At 42.7% G+C, this 20,340-nt stretch overlaps 1 protein-coding gene across 2 annotated transcripts in view; it reads left to right on the forward strand.

Annotated features, from left to right (window-relative positions):
* LOC139341040 (inositol polyphosphate-5-phosphatase A) overlaps positions 1-20,340 on the forward strand; it is a 129,203-nt gene that overhangs the window by 23,759 nt on the left and 85,104 nt on the right. For both annotated transcript variants that reach the window (XM_070977290.1, XM_070977289.1), the window contains exons 2-4: positions 9,351-9,392; positions 18,101-18,201; positions 18,572-18,659. In XM_070977290.1, the coding sequence (XP_070833391.1) occupies positions 9,351-9,392; positions 18,101-18,201; positions 18,572-18,659 (231 nt within the window). The remainder of the gene's footprint in view (positions 1-9,350; positions 9,393-18,100; positions 18,202-18,571; positions 18,660-20,340) is intronic.

The following is a 20,340-nucleotide window of genomic DNA, read 5'->3' on the forward strand; positions in this document are numbered from 1 at the left end:
GAGACACTAATCTATCACCTTGCTCATTGTGTAGATCTTCTGTGCTGTCGGCTTTAAGCCTCTCAGTGAAGACAACATGTTTCTCACTGGAAATTATTCGCAGGAATCAGACATGTCAGTCAGAACTTCTGTTAGAAACAACTGGTGCATGAAGATTTCAGTTTTCTAGAAAAAAGGGGAAAATACTGCACAAATATTATCTGCATTTATGGATCCTGTTTTCCTGTGTTTCTGAGTCCAAGTGACTAACGGGGACAACGATTTTTGAAATTGGTCCATAATTGAACGAGAATGCTGTAGCTGGCAGCCCCCATACCAGGTTTGCTCACTGTCAATGTACGTCCACTAAAAGTGTTTGTTTATGCCGCTGACATCCTCAGATTGTTGGTCTTAGTGTCTGACCGTTATGGAAAGGATCCCTACAGAGATAGAATTAGACTTAGACCTTTTTGTTAAAAAGTAAGAACCTGTGATTCTAGTTCAGTAGGTAAGGTTATGTTTTCTGTTTGTCATGGACCCCATGTGTATCGAACTTGGTCTTCAGTTCCATTGAACACATATGTTGAATGTATATGACTTCTCACTAAAGAGGTATTTGAGTGCAGTACAGTAGCTCTGTGCATCATATTGTTGAAGGGAGTTTGCTGTCTGTGTTGAGTAACACATGGCAGAGGTGTGAGTGGGAGAGCTCACACTATTCAGATAGTAGCAAAGCTCTGTCAGTTGCTGGGCTCCCTTTTGGCCTAGTACGTATTGCACAATGCTGGCATCGTTCACAATAATTCAGTGCTAGATTTTACAGTGAAAAGCAGTTTCCAAGATAATTATAAATGTCCTGAATTTTGATCTAGCTTAGACATGCATTTCAAACTATGAATTTCTTCAGAAATACGTAATGAAATCCTTTTTGAAGACATTTTTGACCAAGGCTTTAGTCTGTACTGCACTGCTGATGCTCTGCAGCGTTGGCCTGAGTGTACAGCGTCACCCTCAGCACTGCATCCCTGTCTCTGGGAGGTGTGTGAGCTTTTGAATGGTGTTGAAAGGGTGTGCTACAGTCTCATGCAGTGAGGAAAATGCTTTCAAACTACACAGCTGTGGTTGCTTTGAGTGCCATAATTTCCTGTTTTCTGATGACACTTAATCTACACAAATCCCAGCTGATTACAGAGCTGATGCACAGTAAAAGGGGTAGGACTGCGTCAAAGTACAAACACTGTTTTTCCTATTTTCCTTTGTTCACCATTGCACTACTGCATTGACCCTGCAGCTCCACCTTCAGCCTGCCGCTCTCAGATGTTACATTCTGAAGAACTCATCCTCTGAAGCTTTTTTATACGATGATGATGCCTTGGGCCACTATTGAATGATTCATTTTACTTTCAACACATAATTGTGTGACAAAAGCTCCATCGTTCATTCTTTCTCCAGGCGTCTTTCAGTTCAAGGTCAAGGTGGGCTGAAGCCTGTCCCATCATGCATTGGGTGAAAGGCAGGGAAACACTCTGAAGAGCTCATAAGTGCTAGAGAGCTAGCAAAGCATGCAAAAGAGAATAAGCGGTCAACGTGACAGCAAAAGTATACAGAAGCTGAAACAAATATTATATGGTCCTTATTTAGTCGTGGTTACTTGCTAAATAAAAAATACCCTGTGTTCGTACTGCAGCACTCAGGTTGTGGTTATTCATAGATTACATTTTCCACTCAATAAAAAGCAGCTGGTATAGTTGAAATTTTATCGGGGCATGAACTAGTAGATGGTAATGCATACTAAGTCACATTTTCTTTTGCTCATTTTCTGGGTATTCTTGGGATTGCACCCTTTTGCACACATGACGGAAATAGGTGTGCAGAGGAAAAAAAAAAACATGAAAGAGAAGTCTCTAACCTCCACATGAGTGGGTGAGCTTTGAGATTACCTGTTCCTGAAAGTAAAAAAGTGCCGGATGCAAGCCCCTCTGAGTCGGATGTTGAAAAGTTGTGGGCCAACTGGGGTTTCAAGCACTATTAGATGATTTCCCTGGCACTTTGTTTGAAGCGCACTGACACCTTAATCCTCCTCCATACCTTATCCTCTTGAAGGATGAAGACATCTCTCAGGAGTCAGCTTAGGTCTAATTTCATGTTTCCTCTGAGCGGGTTTGCTCTAATTAATTCCATAATGAGCCTCTTTGATGTGGAGTGAAATGAAACGCTGAGGGGACACACCTCCGCAGCATCCGGCCTCCACCGAGCAACTGTGGCAGAGAGTTGTTAGGGAAAGTGACATCGGCAGCAACCTGTTGAAGGACACATGGCCGGCCAATCAACTGATTCTCCTGCTGATTCTCCAGCTGCTCTCCTTCCTCAGATCCCCTCCCTCAGTCATTGGCCTCCATCTTGGCAGGGTATTTTTAGTCAGCTGCCCGCTCCCCTGAAAGCCAATAACCTCCTTTCTAACAATCTGTCAACACACACATACAGAGGCTGCTCATGCACAAGGAGCTGTGCTATGATAGCCCGGAAAAAAAACAAGGTTTGATTTTTGTTTGGGAATAAGCAGTTTTTTGTTGTTATTCGTTAGGTTGATGGCCTTGGATAAGAGGAAATGAAATCATGTTATTAAGAAGTAATGGCTGTAATTGAGTTGAGCTTTGAACAGTATTGAGGCATCTTTGAAAAGATGTTTTTAGCAAGCTGTGGTTGTTTGGAGAAACACTCCAGGCCTGCCTGCTATTAAAGCTGTCGCTGATTGATTCTCTAATTTTGCATGGCAAATACGACAGTAAGAACTGAGCCATTTGTATTATGCCCAGTTCATAGTTTGCCAACTCAAATTGGACATGACTTGTTGAATACATGCTTGAAAGGGTGATTTTTTGTTCAGTTCCCTGAAAGGCATTCTGACTAAGTCACAAGGCCTTTTAGATATTTTGAGGACAGGAGGTGAGATGGACCGCTTCAGAACAAACAGGAAGACTGAGCTGGAGGGGCAGAGCGTGGATGGATGGTTACCTCTGAGCCACACACACCACAACTTTAAAGCTACTGTAATCAGTATTTTTATATTAACAATGCATCATATGATATAGATTTTTCCCTCAGGAGTTGGTAGAGACCAAAACTGGGCTAGACGGAGAGGGACGAGTGGACTTGCATTCATCAGATGGACGAAAACTCTGAATCCTGTTTTCGTCCTTGTTGCTGTGTTTTGTGTAGTATTGAATATTGGCAGAGAATTTTAGCCTTCAGCAGCTTCCATTGAGAAATGCTCTTCATCAGCCCACATCATTCAAACCCTGCGCAGGATCTTGTTCTATATTCAGTCAGTTGTCTGATTTGCTTCAGAACGACGTCCACGTGTTTGAAGGTCAGAGACGGAGATGGAAGGATACAACCGCATTAGAGCCTACTTTATTGTATCTCGGTGTGTAAGTTGTACCTCAAATGCAGCTTTTCTGCTGTGGTAGACCTGTGTGTGTCTGGTATTAGTGTCAGGTGTAACCAAGCAACCGTTGCTTTTTTAAGATTCCTCATCTCCATGCTCTTCTTTTCAATTACGGAGGTTGCGTGCTACAGGGCTAAGTTTTTTTTTGACTGTTTTTCTATCGCCCCATGCCGGTCTGGTCTGAGAAGGTGAGAGCTGGGCATGTTTGCCTGGAATGGAAGAATAGCACAGTTGTTGAGAAGGATGAAGCAAAATAACAGCCAAGAGGATGGACATACCTAGAGATCAGCGGAACTTCAAGAAAATAATAATATTTTAGTTGAAATTGTGGCCAAGAGGAAACAGCGTGAGGATTATTGGGAGTATGAGGAGTAGGCGGAGAGGGATGGGACTCATGTGGTGACCATGTGTTCCCAGCAGATCGCTGTAGGGGTCTTTAACTGGACGGGCCTTGACGTAGTTTCCCTGCCTGCCTCAGTTTAAACGGTCTGCTGTAACACCAAGATGGGCTGAGGAATGCTACTCCACTATTAGCTACAGAATGGCTCACTGAGGAGCCGCAACTGGGAGAACACTGCGTGGACCTGAGGTCACAACCTCTGAGGCTCTGTGGCAGTCTGAAGGTTGTGACCTCTGTTCAGCTTGTGGAGTGTAATCTTACTGGTTAAGTCCAGCAGAGGCACACACATACTGCCACATTTAAAGCAGGAGAGCATTGGTCAGTATTTTACACCCAGCGTTGAATTGGTCACATGTCGAGTGCTGACTACACGCTGATGACACGTCTGCTACTGTTCTGTCATAACAGTTGTGAGAATAATCTTGAGTTCACTTCTCAAAACGTGTGCTCAAGTTTTGATTCATCACTTCCTACTTCTCATTATTGAGACATCACCACTCATTACACTGGAATATATTTTTTACAAAATATATTCCAGTGTACTGACAGTTTACACAGTTCTCTAGAGACGATGTTTTCTGTCACAACCTCACTTTGTGGTTTGAGTGAGTTCACTGAAAAAAGCGTTTCTCACATACACATCTAGAGGTGTTCAGTCATAGAGATCGTTTTGTTATTGTTCTTGCTTGTGAGGACTATTTGTTCTATAGAAGTAGGTCCAATAGAAGTGGTTTACAGGAAGGTCTACGACTATACCGCATTGTGCAGGAGCAGTAAAACTGAAAGTGCCTGCGTTACTTGAAACTTTTGTTTTGTACATCTTTTTTCTAATTTGGGTAAACCAACCCTTTAAGATGCATGTGTGGCCGCAGGGCTGCACGGTAACTGTTTTTGCACGTAGTACTGATTCTCCAGAGGGTGGCATTTTTGTAGCACAGGCCACAAAATTATAGTACGAGAACAAAATGTCTGTTATCATCTCTTCACTTAAACAGACACGTGACTGCCAAAAGACATGAAAGCAAACCTTATATTAAATTCCTAATGATCATGCATTTGCACAAACATGTGAAATAGTGTGCAACTAAAAACAAGAATTTAATGTTGTGTTGCTTGTGGATGTTCTTACAAAAGAAAAGGGCAAATCCCAACAAGGAGTAACATCTCACAAGTGCAAAGATATTATACAATATTTTACTCTTACGAATGTGTTGAATTTCATGTATTCACACTACATGTGATCCTTTCGTCATAGTTAAAAATCAGTAGGATGCTGAAAATGATATTTATGTATTTCTATGTGATTCGAACTACATCTGACGTGTTCATCTCTCTTGTATAAACATCTAACCATAAGTCATTTACTACATGTTCAGTTGTGCAAAACTTTAAAATTAGTTTATGTGAATATGTAACTGTTGCACTTCAACTCTGACAAATCCTGCTGATACACTATTAGCAAATATACAAACAGGATTCTGAAACCTGTTAGAAATTTTTTCTTTAGTATTTGTTGTAATTATGTCATTTTATATTAAGTGTGTTTCCAAGCTTAAAACAAATTACATCATGGTTGTCATTTTCCACATAATGAGACAAAACAATGTACTCAAAAATGTTGCTTTTGATACCTTGAAATTTCAGACCAAGGTGATTCATGTCGATTTTCAGATTTTTCTTCTTGTCTCAGTGTGACGCCGCATTTTGCCCAGCATGCCCAGCTATAGTGCTTTGCATTGTATTTGTTAAATTCAAAGACCTGCCATTTGCAATTGGCAAATATCGTGTCACAAGATAGTAATACCTACGCCCAGTGCCAACACAAGTGTTGTGATGTTGTCCTTCCTGTGAAAACAAGAGCCGATCAGCTGAACGCTGTGGAGCTTTATTGCCAGTTCAAACTGAAAAGGAAGAGACATGCTGTCGTACTCAAAGTCACATTTCTGTCCAGTATTTCCCACTGTTGTGCAAATGGAATGATGGAAAGATCACCTTTTCTCTACCTGTTTAATGGCTGAGATTTTAAATAGATTTCCACTAAAAACCCAAGCAGAGTCTCTTAGTTCCCCACGCTGTCTCAAAAGTAGGCCATCGACTGAGAAAACAGAGGCAGAGAAGAGAGAGGAGGTGGAGAGGACTAAGCGAGTGAAAGAGCCAGCGGAGGAAGAGGAGGTGTATGTGGAAGAGAGGCTCAGGAGGGTATGGGTTTATTTTTACCTCTCGGCCAGTATAGCCCCACTTTCTAATTAAGTGCAAATTAACTTCTGATAAGCTAAGGGCGGGTGGCAAAGTGCCGCGGTTACAGATATAGTCTCAGTTCGTCCTTCCTTCCCTCCTGCTATTAGCCCACTTTCTCTCCAGGGCCCAGCGAGCCACCCTGGCAAGGCCAACATCTGTTCCCCAGAACCATCACATCAGAGAGGGGTCAGCCCAGATCTGAGCGCTCGAGAAAGCTCTGGACGATTCTCCACACGTCCGTGCTGCTGTAGCTGTTTTCTTTCCGCTCTCTGCTCCATGTCAAGTTGATCTAGGACACGTATTCCCCAGATGAGATACTTTTAGAGTTGTTTGTAAAACTGTCAACCGTATGGTTTTATTGCCTCATTGCCATGGTCACCCTTCCATCAAGTTGGTGTCTGCTGCGTTGTTTCAGGCAAAGTCCACTTGTGTACTTGTGTGTGCCCTCGCAGTGCGTGATACAAATGCAATACACCCGACACCTTTGAATTTGCGGAGAGCTCGGCTAGCGGTGGTCCTGGGACAAATGACCAATGGAAATAGCTAAAAATATCTACATGATTCGCCACCGGCTGTTATTTTACTGGATGGTACTATTGCTGGGATCCCACACCTCGCTGTCTAAACTTGGGACGTGCACACACAAATACTGCTGATGTAGTGAAACCCCGAGAGGCACATAACAAGGAACGAGCAGCCACTTGTGCCTATCGCCTGATCAATGTAGTCAATGTAAACTCCTGAGTGTGTGTGAGCCTTTGCAGTAGTAGAGGGTGGTCAGGTGGCAGCGCTCTGGTTTGAACCTTTCTGCTCCTCCGCCTGTCTCCGTCTCACTCTCTTTTTCTCTTCCTCCATCCATGTGACTAATGACAAGGTCCAGTGTTTATGTCCTTATATAGACCTATGCTCTGTCTGATCTGGCTGAGGCTGGGATGCACACACACACACACACACACACACACACACACACACACACACACACACACACACACACTCACACTCACACTCACACTCACTCTCTCTCTCTCTCTCTCTCTCTCTCTCACTCACTCACTCACACACACACACACACACACACACACACACACACACACACACACACACACACACACACACACACACACACGTGCCCACAAAGCACACACACTTGTTCTGTCTTGAGGCATTTAGGTGCCTCTGGAAATGGCAGCATGCATCATACATGGGCTCTTAGCTATATTTATGTATCTCTTAGTACGTTAATATTTTGATGATAAAGGAATAATTTATTTTGGGACGTACACTCGTTGGGTTTCTTTCTGAGAGTTGAGGCAGGGACAGTGAACATGATTTAGGCGTGATGACTGATCGGGCCAAGTTGGACCGGGTCTGTTCCAGTCTGGGTCAGTGGGTGCTGACAGTCGGCAGATAAAATCATATAGTGTGTCACATGTAAAGATTCTAATCTTAGGTCTTGAGATCTGGTCGCTACCAGTCGGCACAAAGATGGCATCACTTGTGTGTGGCTTGGAGGAGTGATACCAGTAAATAAATTGCTTTACCTGAAGTTGGCTTTGAGTTCAGCCACCTGCAGTTTCTTGTGCGGGACACACAGTCCTTCACGCCTCTCTTCCATCCGCCCAAATGCACTTTTGTCCTCCTTTGTCAAGAACACACAGCAGTTAGCATTCTCGCTAGATCGTCTACCACCAGAACTCCAGTGCTTACCAGTCATTCAGTGCTGTCAAATGGATTTACTCATTAATTTGCATTTATTTGTATTTGTTCATGCTCTCTTTTGATTGTCAAAGACTAAAAAAGACTATCAAACATTCTCAGTCTGGACAAGTTGGACAATATGATGATGCAAAGGTACATTGTAAATACAGAGCAGTATTTGTGTAGAAGTTCCAAATAAAAGAAAAAAAATGCTGAAATGTGAAGAAGTTTGTCAGTTAGTTTAAATAATTTCTAAACTGCATCTACAGATCCAATACTGTATGGTAACATGTACTGTTACTGTGATGTCAAATTACAAGCAGGGGGAAACAGCTGGCCGTGCTATGCGCCACCAGCCCGTCTGGAACTCACTCATTAGTGCTTTCATCTTGATTGATCTGTGCATGTAAATGTAAAAATAGCATTTTTTTTAATTTTTTTTTTCAGGAATCACATGCTATAACTAGTTCTTAGCACTACAGCCAGGCGCCTTCAGTTGACTTTAGAGAGATCTGTGAACCTTGGAGAGAGCCTGCTTCCAATCATGATACTTAAGACCAAATCCTCCCTTATTTATAGATTACAGTCTGCTGTCACTTTGTCACACTATCAAGTGATCCTGGCTCCATTTCATAGTGTTCATTGTAACAGATGTAGAGAAAATCAGAGAAAAAAAGGTAGTTCTGTTGTCTGAAGAGGTGACTGTAGTAGTGGTATGTATTTATAATAAAAATTTAAATTCCAAGTAAAATTTCAGAGAGAACGTTAGCAGTAATGTTGTTTTGTGAACTGAGTGAAATGTATTTTGATAGGGTTGTCATGGTGATGAGGTTTTGTGTGCTTTGTGCCCTGACACCATCAAAGGATACTGCACCTACTTATAATATATTAGGGCTTTGTTACAGGTACCAACAGAGCCTGCAGATCCCGTGTGTATTCTTATTATAGACCAGTCTTGTTAGGACAAACTTTCCAACACACACACAAACACGCAGAGCTGTTCATCAGACCTAGTTATCGACATAGGGAGATCTCTCCTTAAATGGTAGACTGCCCAGGGCCCTGTCTCTGTTTCCACTGCACAAACCAAATGGAGTCCAGGTCTGGGAATAGCCTTTTAAAGTGGAGGAGAGAGAGGGAGGGAATGACAGATCCAGGCAGAGCAAGAGAAGGTGAGGGAAAGAAAGATGACGAAAGCCTCGTCGATGCACCGGGGAGCACGAGTCGTGACCCTGTGAGAAAGATGCTTTAATTGAAGGACGTCGGCTTCCTGTCAGGAAACGCACAGACGCAAACACATGGTTGTGCATGCTGTATTTCAGAATTGACGCCTCTTACTCACGCACCAGTGTGCTTGTTGTTGATCAAGAGAAATCCTCCAGGTTTTGTCCAAGAGAGTCCAACGTGACAGTAGCCAGATTTCAGTTTGCGTTGTTTACTTCTCAATGCCAAATTGTGTGCTCCAGCACAAGCCATCTGCCATTTGAAACAAGTCCATATGCACGCTTTGAACCCACTGGATCTGTGATGATGTCAAAATACTCCTCATGACATCACTAACATCTTGTCTTTTTTTTCTCTTTCCAGCCTGAAAATCTACAGAAAACATGGCTGAGAGAGTTTTACCAGGTAAGTGATACAGTATCCAGCTTCAGACATGTGCTGAAGAAGTGTCTGAATAAATCGAAAAGTTATTAATTGTATTAAATATGACTGAATGTAATTAATATATGGCATTGGGATGTTTAAACTACAGCTTTTTGTAATTTGTGTATTTAATTGTAATCTATTTTCACATCGTCCCTCCTAATTTGCTGCAGTAGTAGTGCAGTGGATGTGCGATTGACCCAGCAGGCCTGGTATGTGTGTCTATACCTTCCAGTGTTGTCATGGGACTGTGATCTTAAGGCTCAAACCTTAAGGCTATACCACGTGATTGTCTCTTTCAGTTGAAGCACTGTACATGAAGTCAAGTGAAGGCATGTATATATAGTGTCCACGTCTTTTTTGCAAAAAGCTAAATCTAGATCTGACCTATGATGCTTATGATCAAAAGCTCTTTTCATCGTCAGCTGAACCCGCTTGGGAATCTTTGAAAACAGAAATTTTGCAGACTAATGTTGCGTTAAGCCGCTGCGATCTTTCTCACCTTGTTTTCACCCCTCTAAACGCGCTGTTCTTTCAGAAAGCACAAACTTGAGCTCGGTCATGTTTCGTATCTTACCGTTTCATCTGCATAGGAACCCCTGACTAACCACAACTCTTTCCACTGGGGTAAGGGAAGTGAGGCTGCTAGTACTCCGAACTGCCGTCTGAAAGTGACAGATGCAGAGAAGAGAGAGGGAGAGAGACAGACAGACACTTTTGCTATGATAACCAACTTTTTTCAGCACAACTCTGTTGTGGTTGTGGAAAGGAAAAATTCAGGACATAAATACATTCTACAATTATTTTTTTTAATTGAAGTATCACTTCTAGATCTCGTATTTATGCAGATTGAGTTCAGTCCGTGTTTGTTTTTGATTGTGTGCTAACTTGGTTAAAATTGAACTGCGAGAAGGAAAAAGAAAGTTAATTTCATTTGCACTTTTGATAGCCTCCCCCACATTCATGCTCCACAGGGGCAGTACATCTTTGATCTATCAATCAAAGTCCTACAGATGAAACTTAATTCATGTGTGTTAGCCTTGATAAATGAACAAAGTAAAGTAATTTGATTGATCACAATATTTGAATGGGTGGGCGTTACACATTAAGAATACACTGGCAAAATGTTAATTACTCCTCGTTCTGATTTAAATCATGGAGTAATGTGCTGAGTGCTGACCTTACAGGACTTCCTGCGGGTTTTGACAGCTTTGACATTTGCCATCACCACAAGTGGACCCACAAAAGAAAGACAGCTCACAGCTGTGGGGGACATTCTGATGACTCAGCAGATGTTAGCTTCCACCTAGCTTCCTAGCTTCCACTTTTTCACTGGAAGCTAGTTAGCTTAAATTAGCTTCCTACCTTCCACTTTCTGAGGGGAAGCTAGTTAGCTTAAGTTAGCTTCCTAGCCTCCACTCTCTGAGTGTAATACAAACTTGACAGCATGATGGGTCCTTCCTCATGTTGAACAAAGGCAAAGACATCTTAAAAAGCCAGTGCAATGTGTGCTAGTTGAAAAAGGGAAAGACAACAACAATAACTTTCCCTTGACAGTTGACAGCACACATGACAGCAACACCAGCCCTCAAATGTCAGTAAACTGCTGCCATGGGACAGGCTTCTCGGAGCTCTGTTTACACTAATGTACCTTATTTGGAAAATTGGAAAAATATCCACAGCAGCTGAATTATTATTAGAGTTTGCATTTCCTGACACAAAAAGTTAGAAATCAAATTTTAGGCCACCAATGTGCCTTCACCAGTATCAAACCATCCATACAGAAGTTGGTACAAAGCTGTCAAAGTCAAAAGTGGAAGCACTTGATGAATAACAGACTGAATGACACAAAAGGAAAGTGGGATAGAAACTCTGAAAAAGAAGAGAGAAAATGAGAGACACCCAAGGAGAAACACACTGACATTGAAAGAAGGAAAGAAGAGACTCAAAATGAAATTAGCTCTATCTCCAAATTCATCAGGAAGGATGGCCGGAATTGAGCAATTCTTATAGCGTTACTCAACACTGCTGTCAGGCCAAATAGCCCAGTATTGATTTGTGTGTCAGTGATAGTGGCGTTAGAGCCATGAATTTCAATGGCCTGATGATGTAGTGCCAGTGTCTCGGCTATACAGTGAGACAGGCCAAATGGGATGGTGATCCTACCTGGGTAGCATCCAGGTACACACATGTTCAGCTACAACAAGCTATGATGCTACAAGTTTTTTTTTTCCCTTTATCTCAGAATAAAATTGCTATCTTAAAGGATTTAGTTTTGTTCGGGATCATATTAGCCGTCAAACAGTACTTGATGGATGAGAGTATTTTGAAGAGGCTATTCTCTGTTATGTTGTGGAAATGCTATGAACACACCCCCAAGTCATGTCACATGGTAGCACATGCAGGCCGGATGACACCACAACATAAGTGGCTGAAACTGAATTAATGTAAGTTACATTATCCTTCAAATATAAACAATAGTCACTGCTGGCTGGTAACTGTGCTAGTTTTCTTTTTAACTTGTTTTGAAGTAGACTTGTTTGCTGTCTTGTTACCTGCAAAGGTTGAATGTTTGTGATTCAAGTTTGGCTCAGAGGAATGGTTTCAGGAACATAATAGTGTGTGTACCTGTCTATCATACCACCTTGATCATCATTAAAATGTCCTGGAGAATGATCTCTGTAAAAGAGTGGGACCTGATGGTGTAGCGTGAGGCTGAAGAGGATGCTTCACATTGACACATCGACACTGAACCTTTCTATTTGGGGATGCTACATTAGCTTGTTTTTTACACTTTATCCATAATGCAATCGCTTTTGGGTTTTTTGGGGGGGAGGAAACATATTTCTGTGGGCACAAGTCAAAGATATTTTTTGTTTCAAGTGTTCTAAATATAAAGGTTGGAGGCCTTCAATGCAGAGAAGTGAAAAATAGATTTTATGTGCTCGATATGTGCACCAGTGCAGGCAAACCTCGTAGTCCTCTTCAGGTAGCATCAGCGCTACATGAGGAGTTGCTGCGTGTCTGACGCTGTGGAAGAAGCGGATTCTTCTGCTGTTGTGTAGACAGTGTGACAATGGTTGGACAGAAGCTGGAAAAAGAGGTTTGTTCAGAGGAGTATGTGAACACACAATCCTGTTTACTATTCCCACGAAGCACCGATCCATTGGTTGTAACAGAATATATTCCAGGCTCACCCTGAACACACACTCTCTCTCACACACACACACACACACACACACACACACACACACACACACACACACACACACACACACACACACACACACACACACACAGCCTTACTGTCATTCTGTTTAGCCTCAAGTGTGTCCAAAAATGTGTTTTGTCACATACTAAAATATCATTGCAAGGATGTAAAGATGTATACTTAAAGCCCAAAGAGATAATATTTAGATGGTTCGATTGTTCACAGCTCAGGATGTCTGAAATTTGCTATAATACTACAATACAGGGCACGTCAAACACCTCAGAGCGACTTTGTGAACACCTTTTTTTAGAAATCACTGCATCTGTGTGTATGTTCAAATCTGTAACATCTGTAACCTCCAGCTTTAGTAGTTTTTATAATGGCTTTCACGCCAGCTAATCTAAATCCATTAAATGGGCCCCATGATGCCAAAAGAATTTCCCCTCATTTAAGACAGTACAACTGGTTACAGAAGTAAGAAAACAGAGAAATGAACATCTGCTCAGCTATGTGGCCCTTGGTCATGTCAACTTAACTTTCCTCCTCCTCATAAGTATTACTGTCGCTGGCGTGTTAGAACACGATAGCCAGGTGATTCCAGCCTGTATGTTTTGTTTAGCTTTGAGGTGATGAGCATATGTGTGTGTGTGTGTGTGTGTGTGTGTGTGTGTGTGTGTGTGTGAGTGTGTGTGTGTCTGAGTTTGCAGAAGTGGGTCCTGTTTATGGCTGTTGAGGAATTCTGTTTGCATTGTGCAGACTTGTGCACTTTAGAGGAATCAATTATACCTGCTCATGTGTGTGCAGTGAGAAAGAGGGAAAGAAAAGCATAAAGGGAGAGGGAGAAGGAGAGAGGTGTGCCCCTGTGTGAGCCAGGCAGGCCTGTAGCCTCATGCTAGCTCTGTGCCGCTGCTGGCTGACGTCATGGAAAGAGGCTTCAGACTCTGAACTCAACGCGGCTGGGAACAACCAGCAGTGAAGGCTACAGTTAACTGCAATCAGCCACGCTGCGCCGGCTCATCGTGACCCCTGTTCACACACAATGCACTCACTGTGTCTTCTGGTCCGTCGCCTGCTATTTGGTTATGAACTCTTCCAACTGTGATGACTTTTTCCCCGAAAAAACCTCAGCAGACATGAAGAAGAAAAGCACATTGTATGTTTAATACAGTATAATGTCACGACTTCTGCTTTGAGATGACTTGGAAAGAATCCAAAGGCTGTTCCAACACTGGAAAACTTTGCTCTCACACCCAATTGATGGAATCGTTTTAAGCGTAAAGTCACGTCTTGTCTTCAGGAAGTGTTGTTCAAGAAGGCTTGAAGCTGATGTTGCCAATTCACGTGGTAACACCCCTAAAAATGCCATGTGCATTGCTGCTCCACTGCGGCTCTATGCATTCCGGACTGACTGTCAGTAACAAGCTGATTGTTGCTGACTTGTGAGGAAAGAGCTGTCTCATTTTCTATGCAACAAACCTGATCACCCGTGTAGTTCCACTCCAACATCCTGGAAAATAAACAATAAAAGCTGTTAAACTGGCTTTTATAGAGGCGCGACTCCAGCGAAAGGCATTTTCAAAGGTTTCCTGTTTGTACCTGTGCTCTTCCTACATGTTTTGATATGTGTGTGTTGGTGTGTGTCTTCTATTTGTTGCATGCTGTTGTTCAGTTTATCTGAGCAGGTGAGAACAAACTGAACTGCACCAAGATGTCTGCAAATACACAGGAAGTCTATCTTTTAAGAGAACTGCAGTGCATTTCTGCAAGTAAGAATGTGATCTCAGCCATTTATGGGACTCTACTTCTGAGTGTAAGGATTTCAGGGTGTAAAGAAACATTAACACCTGGCAGTTGGCACATACATGCAAATGAAAATGAAACAAAAAGAAGGTTTGTGCTCTTACTCATTCAGATTTTTCTGTTTGAAGTTTTTGCCTCGCATTTCCTTCTGATGAGATCGAGGCGAATCAGAGCCCGTGTCAGCGCTCTCACCCTGTCTCAGGATATCCCAGTCATTTACACGTACGCAAAGTAGGGTCATTTGCCTGCCCCGCATGTGTGCAGTAGCCTGGGTTGGATGGGAATCTGGCAGTGCTGCTGCGGTAGCGTAAACAGTGCTTTGCATTGCACCGCACTGAATTGAACAATCCCACAGCTGATTTGCATTGGAAACTTCCCTGGAGCGTCACGGGTCAGCGATAGTGTCAGGTCCCCACATCCAGTCTTGTGATCTGGAAACTGCAAAGTTGAAGGTCATCAGAAAGTTCATTGTTTTGATGCTGCTTTTAAATGCCCAATTGATTATATTACGGCTGATGTTGAAACCACAGGCCTGCCTGACATACTGTAGAGATATATTGGAATTAAAGCCTTTTGATTTAATGACTAATATCTCTTCTGAGAAAAGTTCATTCATTCATTGATGACCTCCAGATTGTCCCATATTTTCCAGATTATGTTCAGAGAATCTGTTGAGTGGTCAGTAAAGCATCAGCTCACAAACTCTTCAGATCCCAGTGATGATGTTTTTCCCCTAAATAGGAACCATGAAATAAGACTCAGGCTCTCCTGATTAGTCCTCATCAAAGGCCCTCTCTGTCTCGTAGATGATATCTAGTGCACAGCGCAGCTTTTGACCTAGTTTGTGAGGACGAAACAAACTGTTGAAAGACCAACTTGTATTCTTCATCATCAGTTGAATTACACGCTGTCAGGACTTCCAAATATGAATCACCCGTGCAAAAATGTCTGTCTTGATATCTCTTCATCCTCAGCTGTGACTCAATAGAAAGTTCTGTTAATATGTTCTTTAGATGTGGAGGCGTTTGCTGATACAACGCTGAGCTGATCGTTCACTCATCAGATCAAGTTCTTTAGAAACATTGTTAGCTTATTAGTGTATTTCCCAGCATGCATTATGTTTGGGTTAAAAGTCCACAGACAGCCGTCCGTGTACCATTTTGAATCAGTGCACCTTCGTGGACTGCCTTCAGTGCTTCCACTTCAGCTGAAACTTCTACTCCATTCACCACAAAACACCTCTGCTGACATTTCAAGTGCTCTCAGTTCTCAGATCTTCACCTTGAGCATAAAAAGAAACCCTCTTCAGCTCTTTCAAGCTTTCACTGTTCACACACACTTTACTACTGTACACCTGCTTTCGGTGCTTCCAGTGTGGCTGACACTTTGAGGTTGATATCTTCAGTTCACCTGGCACTGATTTCCTTCACGCACTTCATTTTAACTGACACTTCCAGGTTCATTAATCACCTCTGTTTTGACCGACATGTCGACTTCTTTCAGAGCTTGCCCCGAAACTTTAAATCCTTTCGGCACTTTCACTTCAGCCGACGCTTCACTCAGTGGTTACGCTGTAGTTGACACGTCGACTTCATTCATTGCTCACACTCAAATGGAAACTTCTGCTTCTTTCACTGCTTCCTTTTTTAATTGCTAATTCAACTCCTTTTGGAGTCGTTGCAGTCTGCTGCCACTTCAACTACAGAACCATCTGCTTGGGCTTTAGATGTTCAAGATGTTTCAGCTTTTCAGCATGTGCTTTTCCTCCAGATATGTCGCCTTTTCAATGTCAAGTAAAGTTACAATTGAGGTTTATGTGCCTTTTTGCCTTTTAATAGATGTAGTCTTCTCTCTGATCAACACTAAAACAATGAAAACCATAATGACCGAGTAACAGATACATTTGGACGATACCGGCTTTGAATAGACTTTAGAAGGGCACCACATCCTGTAACAGGCCTCCTCCGCCTCTAGGATACTTGCATGCACTGTTTAGCAAGACAAATGGGATCCTCCTCTGAATTCAGATGTTATCAACAATCAGGTCACAGTAAGATGAAGAGATGAGAGGAAGAGAGAGAGAGAGAAGAGGACACACCTCCATATCAAACCTATCAGTGTCTGACATCCTTGTTAGGTTGAGAAATGGTCCCATATGGCAGCGCTCTGTTAGTCGTGTCAGTCACCGCCAGCGGCTCAGCCGGCTGCTGTCACTGTCTGAGGGTTGTTTAGAGAGGCCGCTACTGTTGTTGCCGATCATAAAATCAGGTTTTATAGGTACAGTATTTGGCATGTCAATATTTCGGTCGCTGCTTGACTCAAATGTCAACAGCGTTTGTTGTTAACAGTGGTGGATTTAATTGGATATTGGTCGCAGGTTTGCTCTTAAAGTCAGGCCACTCGTTTTTTTTTGTTTTTTTTTCGATAGTATTGGTGTTTCTGCTAATAAAATTACCACACGCACACTGTCTGTTTGCCGATGTAGGCCTGAATTTACAGCCTGGAAAGACAAATAGAATGCAGTCGATTAACACGAGCACGTGCGCGTTGGTGTGTGCGCACATGCACGCACTTCCCACCTGTCACACTGCAGCCTGACATTAGTTGCAAGCTCCTTGAGAGTGTGACCTTTTCCGTCGCGAGTTGATAGGTCCACTAATCTTTTCAAGTTTGAGCTGCTGTAGGTCCCCGCTCCTGGGTCATCGGGCTAAGTGACAAGCCATAGGTTGATGGAAAATCCATAGTGTTATTGCCATACATTACTTTTATTTGATTGGACCTGCAGTGAGCTTAATGTAACGCAGGGGTGGGGTGCTAGTGAAGTAGCAGGGCTCCGTTCGGGTCTGGGGGACCATTTGCAGCTCCTCCGCCCCCCCAGTACCCAGTGACATTGATGTATGTCCTCTGCCTGCCATCTATAGGCCCGACCTGTGAGTGCTTGTGAGTGCTCTAAATCACTCTGTGGTATTGATTTTCCATTAGAGGTCAGCCACTCTGAACACCTCTGACAGGGTGCTCACAAACACCTCGCCAAGCATAAGAGGGCATGTTAAGGAAAAGCAACATGAGGTCATGTGACTCTGGATGGGATAGCTCGCAGAAAGTCAGTCTTAGCACTATTTCTAAGTTGCAGAAGCTTCATGCAGGTTTCTGTTAATTTCACAACGCCTTCTGTGTCCGCGCGAGTGTTTTCCACATTCTAACAAGCATTCCTGACATCTTCCTGCAGCAGTGGAGTTGTTACTGCAGCAGTGAGTGATGTGTCTGCACGAGTCAGGAGTGGTGGCGTGTGAGCATCTGTCACACCCTGCTGTACATACACACTGTGCTGCAGGCACATCCCCGGTGGTAGATGAAGAGCGGTCGCTGTTATGCTTGTGGAACAAGCTCACTAAGTGCCCTCTGCCTGCATTAGCAAGGCACTTTGTCTTGTGTAAATACAGTAGCATGTCACAGAGCCGAGTTAGGAAGAATTGTAGAGGCCCGGGCGCCACGCTCGTATAGGTTTTGTGCTCGACTGAATAATTCAACTTAAGCTTTGTTTATTATGAGCAAATGGGCCTCCTGCAGTGTTGTTACAGCTGTTATGGATGCACTCGCACTGAAACATGGAGTGCTGTGGAACTGCTTGCCCCTTTCCCTCCTTTTTGACGTGTGTTTTTTCTCCCTTCCCTTGCAGACAGTCCAATCACATAAGCCTCACTTCTTGGCAGTGCACTGTCAAGAAGTGGGTGGGAAGAATTATGAGGCGTCCATGTCACACGTGGATTGTTTTGTAAAGTAAGTATAGCGCTCCGGATGTGGTCACTTGCCGATTTGCTTTGATTATACTGGTAAGAGCCGAGCAGAGTCTATGATCAGGAAACACCCACATGCAGGAGTACTCTGTCTTAACCTGAACGGACTACTCCCCCCACTGGTGGCATCACAGCTGTACGTCTGCACAGCTAAATCTGATTTTGTACAGAATATACCTTATAGTGTAAGACTTGATGAGGAGAAATAGTGATTAGTGATTAAATTTGCTTCAACTTAAAGAAACTCTGCTTTTGGATATGATTGACATTTCCTAAAGTATATCTGTGTGTGTGTGTGTGTGTGTGTGTGTGTGTGTGTGTGTGTGTGTGTGTGTGTGTGTTTCGTCCCTCAGAGAGCTGTTGTCCAGTGATGCCATGAAGGAGTACAGCAGAGCCCGCGTCTACCTCGATGAGAACTACAAATCCCAGGAGCATTTCACTGTAAGTGCTCTTTGATGCATTGGTGTTGCGTCCACATTTATCAGAAGGTACACACAAACACTTAGGAATTTGACGTGGTTTTTCATTTAGGCTCGCTGTACACATGTTGGATTAGGGCCGAATCACACGTTCAACGGTGGTTTGATTCAGTTAGATTTGTCAAATTGGCAATGCAGTTCAAGATTATTAACTTGCTGGTGGGCTTTCAAACAGATGTAAAGCCTGAAATCTTCTATACAATTAAAGGGTAATAATGTAACAAGCAGATTCCTGCCTGTTAGCAGCGTTTCCTTTTCTCAGCTGTCCATTCTGAGGACACGTCACTAACAGCAGCCATAGTTCTACAGTTCTAGTGCTGTCAGCAGCAGTCACTGTGACTGCAGATCTACATACAGCTGCAGCAGTAGTAATAACAGCACCAGTTTCATGAATCATCACACTTCTTACAATCTAGTGCTTTCGGTCTTGACAGACCCCCATTTCTCTGAATTCCGATGTCATTAACAAGGAAACATCTCAGAGGATGACGGTGAACACGCCATTTTGTGAGCGTTGCTCTTAAATTAGGACACTGTATGTCAGCTTGTGCTTGAAATGACACCAGCCATTGGGTATAGATAGAAGATTAACTGTGAACTGTCACCTCTGTACATGCATGTTAGGTGTGAAAAGGCTGGGCACAAGTGTCAGATGCAGCCAAAGTCTGTACCGAACGTTGACTGTGGTGTTTGTTTTGAACAGCTGACGATGAGTTTAAATTCAAGGATCATCTGAGGTGTTTGGCTTATTCAGATCTGAATACAGCATAAACTTACACCCTCAAATTCCAGCTTAATATTCTTATAACAGAATGCTGCCTGCAACGTTTCTCTCAATATGTAGTAATAGCAGATGGCCACCAGATGGCAGTAGATATATGGAAATAATTGTGTTGTCAGCACTCAGGTTAAAAACTTCTTAAATCTTTTGGGACTCCTTCTTTATTGATTTTCATTATTTATTGGAAAAAAACACAAATTCCTTGTTTATATATTTATTTTCAAAATATTTCAAAATTAGTAAATTCTGATACAGTTAATTTTAAAGAAATGGATGCACAGGTTAAAAACACCTTAACCTAAATAATAAAACAAAGATGTCAGCGCAGATATGTCCAGTTTTTAAAAGGATTCAGTCCAGTTGTGGGTTAATGTGGGTTAATGTGTTACACTGTCCTCTGGATCATACATGTTAATCATCTTTCCTGTTGAACTGATACATCAATAAATGCTACTAATATCTATGCACATGATTTGGCCAAGTACTGAAGTACTGGTAGAACCTTTCATTTTTAAGCCTTTTCATTCATTTATTTGTTACACAGCTGAATAGATGTTTTGCATGTGGCCTCTTGGTGGAGCCAGAGACTTAAACCTGCCAGCAGTAGCAGCAGACTTCAGCCCAGTGCTCTGTAACCGTCATGTGGTTTACAAGGAAACATGGTTTTAAGTGCAGTTTTATGTCCGATGCTTAATTGACAGGCCACAGGTATGTCAGATGATCATCTCTGCATTCCCAGGACGTAATGTGGAACAAAGCACTACAGAATAACATCGACATTGGTCCAGATGTGGACTTTGGTCCCAGTTTGTCTGTGATCACTGAGTTGTGTGTGTCTTGGTTCTCCTCCATGTTTTCAGCG

Source organism: Chaetodon trifascialis, chromosome 13 (assembly GCF_039877785.1).
Source record: "Chaetodon trifascialis isolate fChaTrf1 chromosome 13, fChaTrf1.hap1, whole genome shotgun sequence".
Taxonomy (NCBI): Eukaryota; Metazoa; Chordata; class Actinopteri; order Chaetodontiformes; family Chaetodontidae; genus Chaetodon; species Chaetodon trifascialis.